This window comes from Prinia subflava, chromosome 1, assembly GCF_021018805.1.
Source record: "Prinia subflava isolate CZ2003 ecotype Zambia chromosome 1, Cam_Psub_1.2, whole genome shotgun sequence".
NCBI classification, from domain to species: Eukaryota; Metazoa; Chordata; class Aves; order Passeriformes; family Cisticolidae; genus Prinia; species Prinia subflava.
In genome coordinates this window covers 74,446,651-74,465,782 of record NC_086247.1, presented here as the reverse complement: position 1 = coordinate 74,465,782, position 19,132 = coordinate 74,446,651, and the positions used below count along the sequence as shown (strand labels likewise).

General features: G+C 36.1%; 1 protein-coding gene across 2 annotated transcripts in view; it reads left to right on the top strand.

The window, feature by feature from the left end:
• Positions 1 to 16,284, top strand: part of DNAH5 (dynein axonemal heavy chain 5) — a 140,808-nt gene extending 124,524 nt beyond the window's left edge. For both annotated transcript variants that reach the window (XM_063400146.1, XM_063400135.1), the window contains exons 71-79: positions 2,124 to 2,369; positions 3,649 to 3,868; positions 4,465 to 4,670; positions 5,451 to 5,654; positions 6,259 to 6,474; positions 7,290 to 7,502; positions 8,885 to 9,037; positions 10,698 to 10,929; positions 11,671 to 16,284. In XM_063400146.1, the coding sequence (XP_063256216.1) occupies positions 2,124 to 2,369; positions 3,649 to 3,868; positions 4,465 to 4,670; positions 5,451 to 5,654; positions 6,259 to 6,474; positions 7,290 to 7,502; positions 8,885 to 9,037; positions 10,698 to 10,929; positions 11,671 to 11,822 (1,842 nt within the window). In that variant the 3' untranslated portion in view covers positions 11,823 to 16,284. The remainder of the gene's footprint in view (positions 1 to 2,123; positions 2,370 to 3,648; positions 3,869 to 4,464; positions 4,671 to 5,450; positions 5,655 to 6,258; positions 6,475 to 7,289; positions 7,503 to 8,884; positions 9,038 to 10,697; positions 10,930 to 11,670) is intronic.
• The last annotated feature ends 2,848 nt before the right edge of the window (positions 16,285 to 19,132 follow it).

The window sequence follows — 19,132 nt, the reverse complement described above, 5'->3', positions numbered from 1 at the left end:
TAGGCTGAAGTAAAATATTTTAATGCACTCAGCTGGCTGAGAGAAAATTGAAAATTATTTAATTGAGAAACTATTTCTTGCATGGAAGAATTAGATACACTTTAGAAAAAACCTTTATTAAAGTCTGCTCAAAGCTATCAATTTAAAGCCATTTATTTAAAAAGTACAAAATTGAAATCTATTAAATAGACCGTTTTTAAAGAAAAATCATCTTCTAGGAGCCTGTTTTTAACCTTTATGTTCTTTATGTACAAAAGAACAAAAAAAAAAGTAAAATTACTGACAATTCAGAGCAATTAATGATGATTTACTGAAATTGAAGTGTGGTATTAATTTTATTGATGCATGTCTTTAGACATCGTGATTGGATTCATCTCAGGGTTATTGATTCCCTGAGATTCTCCTTGGGGTTGCTGGTCCCCAAGGTAATAAGAGTTCCCCCAAGGTTGCTGTTCCCTGGGAGTTTCCCCTGGGTTGCTGTTCCCAGAGGTAATAAGGTTTTCAGTCTTCTCTTTGTCCTAAGTGTTTCACACCAGAGGTAGAGACGACAAGTTGAGTCCGCCGGTGCACATTTCCAAGGTTGTTTATTCTTCATTATCTCAGTCCTTTTTCAGCTCTGCCAGGCCTCCCTGGCAGGGTACCTTATCTTAGTTCTTTCTCAGCTCTGTGAGGCATCTCCAGCAGAGCAGGACACGCGGCAGACTGGGCGGATCAGAGAGCCCCGCACCTTATGTACAGTACCCCTGACCCAACCACTGTCCGAGACGTATTTTTTATTTACAAAATTTTACCAATACCTACTACCTATGCTAACATGTCATTTCTACTCTAAACCAATCCTTGAGATCCAACTCAGCAGAAAATGGGGGACGAGAGCAAGAACAAGGAGCACAGGGGCCACTCCCCAATTCCTCCATCTTGTCTCTTCAGCCCCATATACTGAGAATCCTAGATTCTACATTTACATTCTATGATAAACTAAATACTACTTATTTTGAATTCTCTCAGCTTGTGATTCTTCATACAATGTGGGCATTCACTCCCATGGACAGGGATCAGAGGGAGTGTCCTCCTGGGCTCTGTGTGAGGCTGGTTGACCCCCTTCTACAGATCCCAGACCCCCCTGTCTGGTCTCCAAACCCTCCAGGGTGGCCAGAGGGATGTCCTGGACTCCGACAGATTCAGAGAAAATCTCAGCAATTATTGGTGTAACTGCAGTCAATAGGTTAAACAGTACTGTACAAAGAATATCTCTGTGATGTCTGCTGTGTGTCTGAAACAGATTATGCAAGATTAGTTCCTCCCTATTGTTAATGGGGCAGGGTAAACTTTCATCTTTCAATGGTTTTATGAAAACTGATGGTTTATGGGTTACGAAAACTGATAGCTTATAAAATGTTTAATGCTGAATATCTTTTGTCTCTGAGAGGTAACCCAGAGGTGCTGAGGGGAAGATTTATCTAAGACACAAGCTGTGTGGTGGGAAAGAGTATAAGAAAGCTCATATCAGATGGATGATGTTGGAAACAGTCTTTTCTATTTCTTTGTGAAAAAGAACAATGATCTAGAATTTTTAAAGATAAATAAAGAAGGGATAAGAGATGGTTTTCACCTGTTCCTCTGGATTGTCTACTTAGTGATAGTTATTTTAATCATTACCACTGTTAATTCATTGCTTGTTTAACAGTGAAGGTGAGAAAGGCCTAAGAATTTTGAAGCCCATCTTTAATCTTTTTCTCCTATTTTTCTAGATTTTGAGGCTAGTATTTGCACTATCTAATGGAGATATCCTTAAATCACTAAAAATTTTCTAATGTTTTACAGAAAATATTATTTTTATTCTATTCTAATTATAGTTATTATATATAACAATACACACAGATATATGTAATATAATAACTATTTTTAAAATTTTAATGGGTCATATAAGGCTATAAGAAATAACACCTTCAAAGACAGTATGATGTGTTGACATGTAAAAATCAACTTGTATATTTATATTTTTGATATAAATTTTTACCAAATTCTTTGGTCTTCCGTTGACTTATTGGTAGTATTTACATTGGGAAGAAAACAGTATTAAATGGTTAGGTCACAAATTAAATTTGCCCTTTTCAATATAGGCAAGAAAATATATCACTGACACTATGGGGGAGAGATACGCAGAGGGAGTCGTCTTGGACTTGGAGAAAACATGGGAAGAGTCAGATCCACGTACTCCCCTCATATGCTTTCTTTCCATGGGCTCTGATCCTACGGACTCAATTATTGCTTTGGGAAAAAGACTGAAGACAGAAACGTGCTGTGTTTCCATGGGCCAGGGGCAAGGAATCCATGCTCGTAAACTTCTACAGCAGACAATGGCTCATGTAAGCAACAAAAATCTGAACGTTTTTCTCTCTGTATTAAACACTTAGAATAAAAAATCCTGCCATGAGATAATGTTGTTTGGTGAGTTAATGCTGATGCAAACCCCCACATTTCGTTATATAAGTGTCTTAAGTAAGAGAACTGTCTTTTCACAGTCCTTCAACTTGCTGTAACAAGCTTCTTGATATCGTGCAGATGTTTTTAATTGAAAACGAATTGTTTTTCATATAAAATATAATTTTTTGTAGTTGATTGCAGACTGATGAACATAGATTAATTGATTTTTTTGTTTTTTTTGTTATGTCACCAGTAAATACTCTTTTGTAGGCATTTCAGATTATCTTTTCCGTTTTTTATTTTTAGTAATATGGGTGTATTTTTTAAATGAAGAAAATGAATTCTAAACATGCTACTGATAGTTACATAAACTTGAGAAAAACAGGTAGTATAGCAAGTTATTTTGTATTGCTATAGTTTGAATTTAGACTTGGCAGGGACAATCTGGTAGCACAGGCTTTTTACAGGAAGAGGAATTAAAGAACAAAACTATCTGTGTGAGAAAGATGAGATGTTCCAATTTGGCATGCTTTGTGCATCAGGTGATACTACTGCTGTGCCTGCTGATGTGAAAATATTGATCTTACTCTCCTGTGTTATGAGCTTCTTTTTATAACCTGTTTTGCTCTGACTTCTGCTTCAGATTCTTGTTTGATAACTTCTCATAAGGAACTGATTATCAGATCAGATGAGAAGAAACCTATTCAAAAATAGGGGAGAGGAGCACCTTTTGTTTAGTTAAGAGAAATGCAGTTACTTTCCCTCACTATCTCACAACCCCTCTTAGTGAAGAAGTATATGAGATGCCTATAATGAAATATGGTAATTCATATAAGAAAGTTTGACATCTGTTAAACATCTGATAGCAATAGATTAATTATGTATGCTTATTTGAATATTTTCCAAGCCTGAGACCCTTGTGAAGAGCAAGGTTTAACAGGTTGCTTTATGGAGCTACTCCTGAGCTCCCTTACGTGAGTCAAAATTTATCAGTTTCTATCAGCACTGTAGTCATGACAAGATATGTTTTATATGTATTGAAATGGAAAAGGTAGAGACTATTTATAAAGACCAGATGAGACAAGTAGGACCACTTGTTCAGGTAAAAAAACCAAATAAGCTAACACCATCTTTAGAAGAAACAGCTTAGCTCCCTTCAAGGAGTGATTTCAATTTGTGAATACTGTTGATAGCTTTTTATATTCTATTGTTTTAAACTAGGGAGGTTGGGCACTTCTGCAAAACTGTCACCTTGGACTTGACTTTCTGGATGAGTTAATGGACACTGTAATAGAGACAGAGACTGTACATGAAAGCTTTCGACTGTGGATGACAACAGACATTCACAAACAGTTTCCCATCACCCTGCTTCAAATGTCGATTAAGTTTACCAATGAACCACCACAAGGGCTCAGAGCTGGACTAAAGAGAACATACAGTGGTGAGTGCTAGAATGGTAATGGTTTAAAATTAAATTTTTGACTGTGATGCTATTGTGTGGTTGTGTTAAATTGATAGTAGATGTAAGCTAGTATGAGGAACTGATCACACTGATGCCAGTATACATCTTAGTTTTTGTTTTGAAAATTAAAAAAAGAGAAAATTTGCTGACGTTCTGTTCCCAGAACTAATTGGATAGCAAAACATCTTTTCTCACGTATTGGCTCTCAGATAAAAGTGTTTGAGTGTTTAATATTCTGTCTTTTGCCAGAAAAATTACATGGTTGGCAATCAAGTGCTCTTTACACTACATAAAATAAAGGACAAAGATTCTCTGCAGAAAGCAACCTGATGTGAATTCAGCTATTAGAAAATTGTGGGCTTTTTTCCCCTGAAGTTTACTCTTTTAATTTGAGTAACTTAATAGCATGCTATAAACTGTCTCTAGCACAGAACACTTTGTGGGACAATAATTCACTCTTGGGAGAGGCAGAGAGCGAAGTGAATATCTCTAGAGTGATATTCAAGCACTGATTTGAAGTAGCTTTCAAAAAGACAATTACTGTGATTCTCATAAAACCCATTTTCAATCAACAGGTGTCAGCCAGGATTTATTAGATGCCAGTAAAACGGTGCAATGGAAACCACTGTTGTATGCTGTAGCCTTTCTGCACTCCACTGTTCAAGAAAGACGCAAGTTTGGGTCTCTGGGTTGGAATATACCCTATGAGTTTAATCAAGCTGATTTCAATGCTACTGTGCAGTTTGTTCAAAACCACTTGAATTGCATGGATACCAAGAAGGTAATTAATGATTTTAATGATTTCTCGTGGGAAAGGTGGATTAAGATGATGGATCTTTCTAGTAGTGAATGTATGTAAATGCTTCCTAATAACTGAACTACAAGAGTGATTTTATCTTGTTTTTTTCCACAAACATTCACTATTTCAGACACCTATACCTGTGTCTGCAGCAGCAGACTTAGGCTTCTAATCCAGTGCATGTTTAATTTCTGTATAAACATCTACATTAAAAAAAAAAAGCCTTCCCAGCCATCTCAGAAATAGAAACCTTAGAAGTATAGACCTTATTTTCAATTCTAATTAAGTCAATTAGTTAAAAGGGAATATTTAAAATACTCTTTTGCTTAAATCTATTTTGAGTAAAGATAATAAAATTTGCCCCCTCAACCTATCTTCGCAGCAAGAAGAGATCAAAAGTGGTTTGCAATGATTATACAAGAATGACTCCTATGTTTCTCACTTTTGTATGGTCAGTTGTCATACAGACAGGTCTGTGGCAGAGCAATTTACAGTTGGCATTTTAAGTGAAAGGAGGATTCAAATATATCTGTAACTTTCTTGCTATGTTCAAGATGCTCTTGAATATGTCAATGAATTGTATTTTGAGAAATCCTTGCAGCTGTTTTGGGAATGCAGGACTATAATAATAATAATAAAGTAATAGGAAAGTAACTTTCTTCCAAATGGGACAGACATAGTACATTAGCTGTTTTTACTAAGGCAGATCTAAGTAAATAGGAAGAGGATTAGCTGAAATCAGTGCTTTCTGCTTGCTTTTAGGGGATCTCCTGGAGTACTGTTTGTTACATGATAGGCGAGATCCAGTATGGTGGTCGTGTGACAGACGACTTTGACAAAAGACTCATGAACACTTTTGTAAAGGTTTGGTTCAGTGAAAATACATTCAGTCAGGAATTCAGCTTCTACAAAGGATACAGCATACCCAAATGTACTGTGGTGGATCAATACCTTCAGTACATACAGGTTGGTAAATGAAAGCTAATCACTTGTTACTCGTAAGTTCCTGATTTCCTATAATTTTTCATCTGAGTACCTGTATTTTGTCTTTCATTTATGGATTTTTAAACTGATTTCTAGCAGTTTGCATATTTATTAGTGAGAACTAATTATTGTTATCAATGTTATCATCTTCATAACAGCAACATAAATTTTCTTTTTCATGCAGTTTGCTTGTGGGACATACCTAAAGGCACAAAGTTATTAATGAGGGCAAAGAATGGAGTTGAGACATTGGGTACAACCTCATTGAAATAAAAGGTCTAGACATATGAGAATAAAAGTTTATTATTAAAATAGCACATAGTTGTTAAAACACATCTTGCTTGGTGTAATTTGAGCTGTGGTTTGACAAATAGACCCCACAGCAAGTTATTTGACTTAAGACTATTTGAAGAAATCTAGCTTCTTACTTAACAGTAATCAAGGATTTTCTTCTGGTTTTTATTTGGTTTTGTTGTGTGGTGAGTTTTATGGGTTTTTTTGGGGGGGGATTTTTTTTGTGTGTGTGTTTTTTAATGATTTTATTCTAATTCTCCAGTTGTACTCTTTTTTATATTTTACCACGTAGAGCCTTCCTGCTTATGACACACCAGAGGTGTTTGGTTTGCACCCCAATGCGGATATCACCTACCAAAGTAAAGTTTCCAAAGATGTATTGGACACCATCCTCAGTATTCAGCCTAAAGACAGCTCTGGTGGAGGAGGTGAAACTCGAGAGGCAGTTGTAGCCAGACTGGCTGATGATATGCTGGAAAAACTTCCTGCTGATTACGTACCATTTGAAGTGAGTTAATGAAATTCTGGCAAAAACATTTGCTCCATCTTTCCTTTTATGGATTAAAAAAACCCCAACAAAAACAACAAGACAAACAACCAACAAGTTTTCTAAGAGCATGTTTTAATTAATTCATACAGTTAATACTTTGTATAAAGAAGTGTGGCCAAAATTAATATTTATAATAAAGTCATTAACTGTGTGCTGAAGTGCTTTTATAAGAACCTTTTCAGAAATATTAAACCCTTTAACACTTAAGTTGTCATTTTCACTATGGGTAGGTAGGATCATCAGTTTTTTACACTACAGGTTGTTGACACTATAAAATTTCTAGTTATGTTCATGCAGCTGTTTATTTGTTAGTTTTACACTTTTGTTTAAAAATGTATCAGTGAGTTTGGTTAGAATACAAGACTGCCTGGTATTGTGATAGTTCCCGGGCATTGCTGCTATGTTGAAGCAAAGTAGCTGGGGCAACTACTCTTGGTTTGTGCAAAGAGAACCTTGGAACTGCTTGTTGAAATTAGAGCTGAATTCCTTGAACTAAGGTAAGCAGCCTACAGGTGTCATTAGCTCAAAGAATGATATACAGACTAAATAATGACTTAGACTAAAAACGTACCCAGTCTCAGCATTATAGCTTTCTCTTGGAACAAATCCTGAGTTTCTCTCTTGCACATAATTCAAGGGAGGTGCCAAACTGACCATTTAAGCTCATAAATAAACATGCTATGTCTCAAAGTTCATATGGGGGCATAACCTTGCCATAAAGCCAACTTTATTTTTTCACTTCTATTGAAGGTTCTTTGGTTTTCTACCAACAGGTAAAAGAAAAACTAAAGAACATGGGACCTTTTGAACCTATGCATATATTTTTGCGACAGGAGATTCAACAAATGCAGGGAGTTATTTCTTTAGTGAGAAGCACTCTGACTGATCTAAAACTTGCCATTGATGGGACAATAGTTATGAGTGAAAATCTGAGGGATGCTTTAGACTGCATGTATGATGGAAGGATTCCTGCTAGCTGGAAAAAGGTAGGTGTACATCACTTGTTCTGGTAAGAAAAAAATCTATTTCTGAAGAGACTAGTTTAAACTGCTAGTCTTATAGTAAACATGTTTTCAAACTAAGTTTCAGAAGTGTTAACCAGAGCTGTGCAGCTGCTGGAATAGATTTTGTGCTAAAATAAACATAGTCAAAACAAGCCTTCTTTCATTTATAAAAACTGAAATGAATGTGAAGGATGCAGATATTTGCCATTTTAACAGTCTAATGCATATTGACAGGATAAAAATGCAAGAGAGAGGAAAGACATTTAAAATGTGATTACGGACTTTTAAAAAATAACACCCACAATAGTGGACTATGCTGGTGTTACTTATTGAACATATATAATTTATATATGTTCCTTTTCTGGGTTAGTAGAAGTGGCCTGTCCATCTTGGTCAAAATCGGTGTACTTTGAGAAATAGCCACATATTTAGAGAATAGTAGATGCTGGAGAGGACCTATGGAAATAGTCTCGTTTAATCACACTTCTGAAAGCAGGGTCAGTTAAAGCAGGTTTTCCAGGAGTCTCCAAAATCAGAGAGGTGCAACCCATTCCACTGCTTGATCACCTTCACATTAAAAACCAACCAATCAACCAACTACAAGCCAAACAAACAAAAAACCCCTTAAGGTGAAACAGAATTTCTGACATTTCATCTTGTTTCCACTTCCTTCTCTCCCATTGCTAACAAGGATGAGGTTCCATTTACTTTCATTCTCCACATGAGATATAAACACAATATATCCTTTGAGTCTTCTCTAGGCTAAACAATTCCAGCTCTTAGCCTCTCCCATAGAAATTGTTATCAGGGATAATTAGAGCTGTTAGCAGCAACTGATGGGAAGAAAAATGGGGAGGGTTTTTTGTTGTTTACTTGTTTTGTTTCTGCTGAAAAAGTGTTTTCATGGTACAAAACCTAGATGTAAACAGATGCTTCACAAAACAGCTATATCTCCACATAGTCCAAGTTCAGTTCCCCTAAGGTTTTATTCAGAAGAATAAAAATGCAGAACAGTTTTACAGAAGTCATTTTGTCTTGATATATTGACCTTGGTATTATAAATACGTATACAATTTTTCTTCTTAGTTTATACAGCTGTCTAGCCTTGCAAAAATGTCATTAAAATGGACAATTACTGCAGAGAGCATTGAATGTGTAAAGGGAATAGCAGACATGAATTTGAACAGAGAAAGAATTTGCTTCAGGTTTCAGTGAGATGCAAAGTTCAAGCATCAGATTAAAGTTAAAATATGATAGATGATCTTCAAATATGCTTTGCTAATATTATATTGTTTATTACCATGGGAGGATTTAGCTTTTCTTGACAGCAGCATGCTATTTTAAAACATGTTTACTGTTTTTAGGCATCTTGGCCTTCCAGTACACTTGGTTTCTGGTTTACTGAACTTCTAGAAAGAAACCACCAGTTTTACAAGTGGATCTTTGAAAGTCGGCCAAACTGTTTCTGGATGACAGGGTTTTTTAATCCTCAAGGATTTTTAACTGCAGTGAGACAGGTAAATTGTGTTTGAAGTCTTATTCTGCTTATTTTTTTACATGTTTTTAAAAATAAAATGTATTGTCTGATGAAGGATGAGTTTATACACACAGGAAGATGTATGACTGTCTAACATTTCCTAAGTGAGCTGCTCTTCCTTCACACATACTTTTTCAGTATATCAGCAATTAATGTGTTAAAATATGTTGCCTGTGTTGACCAAAGCCCAATGAGTAGAGGCTGCCTCACAACATTATTATGGTAGACTAGAAAAAATATTTCGTCTCAGGTTTCTATTGAGATATCTCTTAGAATGGTCATTAAGGGCTGTGAATTTGCCTTTTTCCCCTCTCTTTTGTTCTGTGTTCAGTACTTAGCTGACAGGAGACTGGGCAGAAAAGCTATTCAGAATTAGTCTTATGTTTCACTTCAGGTGTTCAGTAGTTCATTAAGTCTTTCTTCAGGAAGTGGGAGAGGCTTTTCTTTATTAATACATAGAAGTATGATATTTGATGTACTTGCTAATGTATGTATGTTGACTTGGTGATTGTGTTGCGGTCACAGCAACTTTTGTACTTTAAAAGGAGGCAATAAATGCCTGCATTGGTCAGCATAAAGGGACATACTGGAGACGGTAAGCACCTGGAATGTGTAAAATTAAAAAAGAATACTCAGGTGAAAATACAATGGGACCTCAGGAAAAAAACCCCATACTTTTGGACAAGAGAATGAAGATTTGTGATGTAGGAAAAATGTTCCCTCTTATTCTGAGGTCTGGGTAGTGTAATGTAAAACATCAGGCATATAGCCTTGGAATTACATAACACAATATTTCTTTTGAGTGAACAGTCCTAAACTGGGACTATCTTTTGCATCCAAGCTTGTGTAAAAGGTTTACTAGCAGAATCCAAAATAGTTGGAAACTACAGAATTTACAACCCAATATCCCAAGTAAATACCAGAGTGCATTTCTGGGGTTTGCTGTGTGGTAAAACAAATAGAAATAAGAAAGAGAAAGAGCCAGAATGATTGCTGAGCTATAAACTTTGAGTTCTTTTAGATCATCCAAATAACTGCAGTGTGGGGCAAGCATTCATTCCAATTACTTCAAACACAGATTTTTTGAAGCCGTTGGAAGACCAGGATAAAACTTTGGTTTGCCATAACTTATTTGCATGGGTTAGTAACAAATTGGGCAACTGAGAAATGAATATTGTCCAGTGTATTAACAAACATGGGTTTTTACAGTCTCTTTACATAGCTTTATAGCTGAGTGAGCTCTTACTTATTAAGAATACAGTTATTGAAGAGCAGAGGTGCAGGAAATGGAAGGTAATCCCAGAAAATATGTTTCACTTACCACATGCAGGTTGTGTTTTCTCATCTCATCAAATATGTGACATTTTTGTCTTCACAAGAGCTGGCTACCATGGGCATTCACTGGTTGTGTTACTTGGTATGGTCTTTGGAAAAAGTACTGAAAACTTTCTAGTAGTGCCATGCCATCACTCCCTTAGAGAAAAGTCAAACTTCTGTGAACATGGATAGTGTAAAGAATTTTTTTTTAACTGAAGAGGATATGTTATGACCATACAAATTTATTTCTAATAACTGCTGGGAAAAAGGGTTCTGTGCTCATATGAAAATGTAACCACCTTACTTGTTTCTGGTTTGGGCAGGAAATAACAAGAGCTAACAAAGGGTGGGCTCTTGACAGTGTAGTGCTGTGCAATGAAGTCACTAAATGGATGAAGGATGATATCACAAGCCCTCCTTCAGAAGGTGTCTATGTGTATGGGCTGTATTTGGAAGGAGCAGGTTGGGACAGAAGAAACATGAGACTGACAGAATCTAAGCCCAAGGTGCTCTTCGAGCCGATGCCGGTTATAAGGATATATGCAGAGAATAACAGTAAGTAACAGTATTGTAAAGGATGTTATTTCCACTGAATTCAATGAAACTTTTTATTTAACTGCATCAAAATCTTTTGGGCTGTAGGGATTTCATGAAGCTGTTGCTAATCATTGTACACATACCAAATCTCTTTTAATGGGGGAGACTTCCCAGTCTTCCATTCAAAATGTGTTTTCAGACTTGCTTCATAATTGAAAGTAGGCACTTTTCCTAACATGTATATAGGTCTCTATACATGGTCCTAATGGTGTTAAGAACCTTGTAACCCATTTACAGGTAAGCTGTATATATTGTCAATATGTATCCCAGATTGAAAACTCCATCTTTCTTATATAAAAACTTTGTAATCTCTGTAGCCTCCATAACCTAAATCTAAATAATCTCTTTCAGTCATGCCATAAATGAATGTAATTTATATATATAAAACATAACATATACATAAGTATGCATACACAACCTACAAGATACATGGATTATAATATAATATAATAAGAACACTGATTACTCGAGAGTGTCCATTTACATGTCTTGCTTTGTATCAGTTCTGAAGTGCTCATGTTAAATCTTAAGCCTACAGAAATTTCAAAGCATATATGTCCTTCAGCTGGCAATAGCAAATAGAGAGCAGTATACTATTGAACTTGGATTCAGTTTTCCATGTGCCTAATGATCATTTCCTTAGGACCCCGTTTTTTCAACTTAGTTTAATTGCTCTTTATGTCTCTTCTGTCTTTTCAGCTGCAAAAGATCCACGTCTGTATTCGTGTCCTGTCTATAAAAAGAGCAGTCGAACAGATCTGAATTACATTGCTGCTATGGATCTTAGAACCCGTCAGCCTCCAGAGCATTGGGTACTCCGTGGAGTAGCACTTCTGTGTGATGTCAAGTAATGTTTAAGGAAAAAAAAGGTTTCCAGGAGTTATTTTCTGATTTTAAATGTAAACATTAATAAGTAGTTAGATACACAGTGGAACACTTCTAAAAATATTATTTCTAAATCATAGACTACATTATGGTATTTTTATAAAATTGTTCTCAATAAACCTCTAAAAAAGGCTTAAAATGCTACATCTTATATTGACATTAACTTTGGTGTCTTTGAAAAATCATGACAAATATTTAGTGCTTCTATCACTTATGTGTGCATAAGCATGCCTCCTGCGTGCTTAATTATACCATGAATAAAGATTAATTGACTCGAATATTGTTACTTTTTGATAGTAAATATTCTTGTATCTGGATTTACCTTCAAGAGGCTAAATGCAAAGCTGTTTTTTTGTGTGTGTGTATGTATCTGTGGAAAACTAAGCCCTGTTGCTCATTCATATTAGTTACAATTCTTCAAGATTATGCTCCAAGATTTATTTCCTGGCTGATAATTTGCTTGCTGTCTGAATAAACAAGGTAAGGCTGGAAAAATATCACAGGTTTTCACTACTTGGAGAACAAATTCATTGTGTTACTTAGGAAAACAAGAATTTGACAGCTGCTGAAATTCCTTACTATCTGGCTCAGGACATATATATGTAATGGATCAGAAGCAAATAGCTCCATAGGAATGAATGGATACTTTTTTGTGTGCTACTATACCAGATTTGAGTCTCTCTTCATCAGTGTTGTTAGTGGAAGGGGTTATTTCCTCCTCCTCCTCCTCCTCCTCCTCCTCCTGCTGCTGCTGCTGCTGCTGCTGCTGCTGCTGCTGCTGCTGTCCCTTTCTGACTTGGCTTCTCCTCCCTCTCCTTCTTTTCTTTCTCCTATACTCTCCTCCTTGCCTCTCGCCTCTCTTCTTTAACGTTCTCATTTTTTTGCTTATCTGCTGCAGCTCCTTTGGTGACTCAGATGGAATCTTTCATGGAAGAATTAATCTTAACAGAGAAATATTAGCAGCTTCATGTAGTTGGATACTATGGGCCTCACACATCAAGCACACTTATTTAATCATCAAAAAGCCAGTGTATTTTTGTTGCTGAGTTCAATAGGTCATGTGTCTTAGTGGTATACTAATCATTTTCAAAACCGGTTTCTTCAGAAGAGGAAGCAGAGAGAATCAGTATTCCTGGTTCATTTGCCATTCTTAAATGCTGCAATGGAGAATCTGTTTTCAATTTTATGTCAAATTCATGCAGGGAGACTTCAACATTCATTTCCACAGTCAAACCAGTAATAAAACTTAGGTAGAACATTGATTCTGTCAAACAAATTCTGTTTGTAGAGGTTTTCCATCTTGGAATAACTTTTTTTTTTTCTGTTAAATAACTCACAGTAATACAAATGAAATATGTGAATATCTTTTATAGGAAATACTTTTAATTTAAACATGGCAATAAATAAATAAATAAAGTTAGAAGGGTTGAAGTATTCTTTATTGAACCTTGAAGCACCATGTTCCAGCTTCCAGGAGATCTCTGGACACTCACTGGAGTTCTAAGTTGCTGTGGACTCATGTCTTTCACCAAGACCTTCCTCTCTGAAGAGGATGCACATATTTCATCCTTGTGCAAGTTGCTCATACTGAGAATTTACAAGCCACGTGGGCTTCAAATACCACATTTCAAACTGGGCATTTTTTCTACCATCATTGCTGTAGATAAAGTGGATACATCAAACTTAATAGTAATTCTCAGTGAGGGGACTGTGCACATTTTTTTCAGAATGTGATTTTCTGTGGGAATAGTAGGGAAACGGGTAGTTCCCCACACTGTTGATCCTAGTTATTCCAAAGGCTGTTAGGTCAGTGAAACAATTGATTTTAGCCATCACTGTTATGTTTTTGTAAAAGGTTTGGCATCAGCTCTTTAGGTGTCTGCAAAACCACCATCTGGGATGGAAAAATGAGGCAGGGGAAAGTTCAATGAGCACTTGAAATGTAGCATTATGTCAGGGGCCAGAGTGCATAACCCTGCTCTCCCAGAGGTTTTGCTGCCTGGTCTGGGAGAAGACTTGGTGCAGCTCAAATTGGACCTGCCTCATTTACTATAGCCTTGCCTTGATCTGTGCAGCACTGTCTGGTTAACCTCATCTCTTCAGGCCCTACCTTGCTGACCCATCTTTCTGGCTTGACCTCAGATCTGCCCTGTTATTACAGCCTCATCTGGCAGTCATTGATATGTTAGTTGGCCCTGGTTGCTCTCTTTTTTGTTCAGGTGCCATGGGACTGTGTCCTTGTTAGAGAGAGCTTTGCCCTGCCCACCCTTCTGTGGCTCTTGGCTTCCAGCTACACTGTCCTTTCCAAGCAGTCTGCCTTTACTGCTCCTTGACATAAGCCGTAAAACATGGGGGGAATATTAGCTGTTTCTTGTTCATCTTCATAGCAGGAATGGGTAATGAAATCCTTCAATGGAAAGGAATATTAATAAAATAACCAAACTTCATGTATTGTAGAATTGGATGTCTGGAACTCTTTGGCTCTGCTATTGGTACTGAATGGATTAGTCAAGAAATACCATCCACAGACTTCAATTATGCTGCTATTAAGCATGCAGCACTATAAATTTGGGGGTCTGGAGGAGTTCAGGATTACGGAAGGTATTCTCTAAATAAATTTCTCATATTGGCCATGATAAATATATGTATTTTAGAGAATATTTAAAAACAAAATTATACAATTTTATGTTGGAAATTAATAGTAAAAAATGTCCTGAACAAGGTGCAGATATTAGAATTTCATCACAGTGCTTTGAAATCACTCGTAAATTTTAGAGTATTTAAAATAAGCAACCTAATCTTCCAAATATAAACTGTGCTATGTAGGGTATACTACTACTATATGAACTTCTCTTCAGAAAAGCTTTTTTTCTTTGAACTCTGTGCCTACACTCATACCTCTTAGCTCCTAGGTCACATTTCTCACAGTTATGATTTGTTGCACTTTCAAGATTATAAGGAAAAAGAAAAATTCAAGTTTCAAACATGATAGGCAGTGCAATTCCAACCTAGCAGTAAGTGTGGTTGTCATCACTGAAAAAGATTTTTTTCATCAGAAGTACATTGTTGTGGTATATGTACAAAAATTGGATTAATAAGAAACTGCTTCTTTTTCTGAAATATCATTCTTAAATATTTTTCATAATTAAATCAATATTGAAGAAAATTCAGTTTTTCTTTATTATATGGGCTTCTTTTTTCATTCCTTGCTTGGACAGTTATCCTTTTTTAATCACCCAGAGTGGGATGTTCTAAGTGGCTTCCTAACGAATAAAAAATAAACCTTGACTAGTGTTCATATTACTACATTTTAATTTTTAGCTTTCAAATTTGCATTGCACAGACATTCTAGGTGTATACAAGTATCTGAAGGCTTTTGAGCACATAGAACACTTAAAAAAACGGTGCTGCAGAGGTGGTTGCACGTGAGACAAGTTGGTTATCAGTTGTGTAAATCTAAAGGTCTATTAAACAGATGAAATGAAAGAGGAGTTCTTGACATGTTTGTGGATCTCAAGATGTACCATTTACTGGAGCTTCTGGCATTTAATTTGCACTATGCAGTTTTTCAAAGGACTATACTACTCTATAGCTTTTGTTCTTATAATGGAATTAAAACATCCAATGTAAGTGAACATATATTATGAGTGTATATTAATACAATAATAGAAAAATATAACTAAAATCTGAACTTTTAAAACTAAAAAGCAAATATATCTTACCAATCTCACTTTGTCCTTGAAGTCTACACATAAAATTAGAAATTTCTTGGTATTTACTTGCACATTCAATCTTTTAAACAAATATCCAATACAAAGAACTATTGAACGAACGCTGGAAAAGTTGGCAGAAGAAAGAGGGAAGAAAGGCGTGGTTAAAATATTTTTTAGTTAGAGCTGTTATTTAAAGTGGATAGTGGCCTTTAATTTTATAGTAGAGTTATTATTTGCATTGCAATCACTTGGAGAACTGAAGGAGTTATTTTAGTTTTTGCTGTCAAAGGGTATGAGGTATCCTATTTTTGTAAGAAAAACAACAGATGTTTGCTGATGTAAAAACATGATTTTTTTTCCAAAGGTGTTATCTTAGCACAAGAAAATCTACACACAGAGAAAGAAGAGTTAGGAAACTCTGAACTGTCTGTGAAAAGAGGTTAACATGATTGAACAGAAGGCTGAGTAACTTGTCAAGACACTGTTTTTACATGAGTTGCCTGCAAATAATGAAGTTTTCAGTTTCCCTGTTAAACTGCCACAAGAACGGCAGCCAATATATATAGCTCATTCTGCAAAGTGTCTCCCCCACCACCTTCCATTTCTCGAGTATAAAAGGTGTAATTTTTGCAGAAAAATGTAACCTGGAATCTCTTGTTAACTGACCTATTTAACTTACTATATTAAATATCACATTATGCTTTCCTCACTTTAAGTTGAATTAGTTCTCTCTCTTTCTCTGAGTGAACTGCAGTTCTGGCAAAATAATAGTAGCTTAGTTTGGGAAGAACACTAAGAGTGGTTCATCTTATCTTTCTGTGTCTTTTAAAATCTGATTAATATATGCTTATAAAGGAAATGTTAACTGATGATGAAGTTTATGAGCACTGTAGAAGATTGTGACTAGAACATCTGCACAAAGAACACCTAGAAATGCTTTGTGAAGTAAGATGCTCTCAATAGAAGTCCCTTATACAGGCTGTCATTTTCACAAATCAATTCCTTTGTGTTAACTTTCAGTACTTAAATGGGGCTTAAAAGAAACATAGGGAAAAATGTTAGTACGGCTTGTGCTAAGACAAGTTTTTAATGGTTTTAAACTAGGAGAGAGTAGACTCAGACTAGATACAAAGAAGAATTTTTTTAATAATGAAAGTGGTGAAACACTAAAGCAGCTTTAGTAAGTGGTAGATGCCCAGGTAAGTGGTAGATGCTTCATCCCTATAAACATTCAAGACCATGTGGGATGGGGCTCTGAGCAACCTCATCTAGTTTAAGATTGCAGAGGTTGAACTGAATGATCTTTAAAGGTCCTTTCCAACCCAAGCCATTCAATGATACTTGTGTAAATCAGTACTGTTTCATTTAAAATACTTTGTGTAAAATGTGCAGATGAGGCACAATAATAATCATTGCAGCCAAAGCTCAAATGACTGTGCCTTCCAAGACAAAAAGTTTACTTTATTTTCCACATGAAATAAGTTACTTTGCATTTCTTCTTGACACTTACTTGTGGTGTAGTAAAGCTCCAAAAGGCTTGTAGTATGATTTTCTTTTTGCATTTTGGTCTCCAACTTCTGCATGGTAATCCTTACTTCTCAAATAAAACTGTTCTTTATTCTTTCAAAAAGTTATTTCAGGTGAGTTATTTTTGACAAACAACAAGTTTGTTACTTGGATAAAGGGAGAAAACAATTAAGAAATGCATGATCTACGCAAAACAGAAGAAATTTCACAGTGGGAGTAGGTATGCCAGAACATAACAGGAGTGAAATCCTTATGAAGAGACATGATTGTTGATCTTCGGATCACAAAAACTTGATCAACTGGCATGAGTGTTAGACTGTCATGTCAGCACTATAAAAGTTGTGCTTGAGCTCAACATACTAAGTGAGAAATTCAGTACTGAGTTGGGCTTTGTTTTTAGGCAGATTTCAGTGAATCTCTTCTTGTTTTTTCCTTTTAAAAATTAAAAAGGCAATAATAATGCTACTGGAGCTAGCTGTATTCACTGGAAGAGCAGAAGTTTCTGGTCTTCCTTTTACCGAATTGGTCAGATGGGAAACCAGGCTCTGTAAATATCCAACCCATGTGTTTGGTGAATGAAGTTTTACACAGCCAGAAATCTCAGAATACTACTTCATGAATAGAACACTCTTTTGTGCTGTGTCGAATGAGTCCTTGACTTTGAAAAGAATGAAAACCCGGGGCAAAAGAGAAGGGAGAGGACCATGTATGAAAGCTGGGATGGATCAGAATCACTTCAATATTTTACTGATACTTAATAGTCTACCTTTTGAAATAGTTTTAAGGAAAATGCTCTGTTGGTTTGTTACTTCTAAGAGATGTTGTGGTATCACAGAATTGTTGAGGTTGGCAGGGAACTCTGGAGGTCATCTTGTCCAATTCCCTGCTCAAGTAGGGTGTCCTAGAGCTGGCTGTCTAGGATTGTGTCCAGGTAGATTTTTCATTTCTCAAAGGGTTGGAAACTCCACAGCTGCTCTGAACAACTTCTAGCAGTGCTCTGTCACCCTCATAGTGAAAACAAGTGTTTCCTGGTCTTCATGCAGTACCTCCTAGGTTTCAGTTTGTGCTCTTTGCTTCTTGTCCTATCACTGGGTGCCACTGAAAAGAGCTTGGCTCTGTGCTCTTTACATCATCCCTTCATGTATTTACATATATTAATAAGATTCCCCTTGAGCCTCTCCTGGCTGAACAGTCCTACTCTCTCAGGCTTACCTTGTGGGAGAGACACTCCAGTCTCTTTATTACAGTAGTGACCTTTAATTGGAGTCTATCCAGTATCGCTGTAGATATTACAGCAGATTTCTTTTACAAGAGGTAGCATATATCTGGTTCTTAACAATGCATACGTTACAGGAGCAGGTATTTAAAGCCGATTGAGACAACTGGTTTTCCTATTCCCAGTTTCATACTGTTATGCTTTTACTAGAAGCATTCATTTAAATGAATTAAGGTGGGTTTTTTTTTTGTATATATAAAATGTATATAAAGAGGTGATGTGCCTTTCTCTTTAGTCTGGTTAATGTGCTGTTGGTTGGCTGCATTGTAACGAAAACTGGTAATTCTAAAAATGTCTTCCTTTGATATAAAATTAAATTTAATATAAAATTTGCTTGTAATGACAGCTGGGTATTGAACGACAAGACAGTTACTGAGACTTATGATATGTTATGCAGGTGTGGGAAGTTAGACGTGTATAATGTACTTGTGTTTTTCTCACACTAGATAGGAAAATTTCAGGAATACACTGTGGTTCCAATTATTGTACCAAAGCTTTGAGAATTCTGTTACCATTCCAAACTGTCCTAACAACTTGACTGCATGGTAGTTTCATGTTGCCTATGACTGCTTTGAAAGCCGCAATATTTGACAGTTTGTGTTCAGGAATTGGACCTGTCTGGAATTTGGATGTTGTCAGCAAATGAAGTCACATCAGTTTTTTTCCTTTCTCTTTTATCAGTGCATTGGATATATGGAAATCAGGGAAGTTCCAAGGATTACACTGTTGGTATTTGTAAAAGACTCTGACAGTTAAAAGC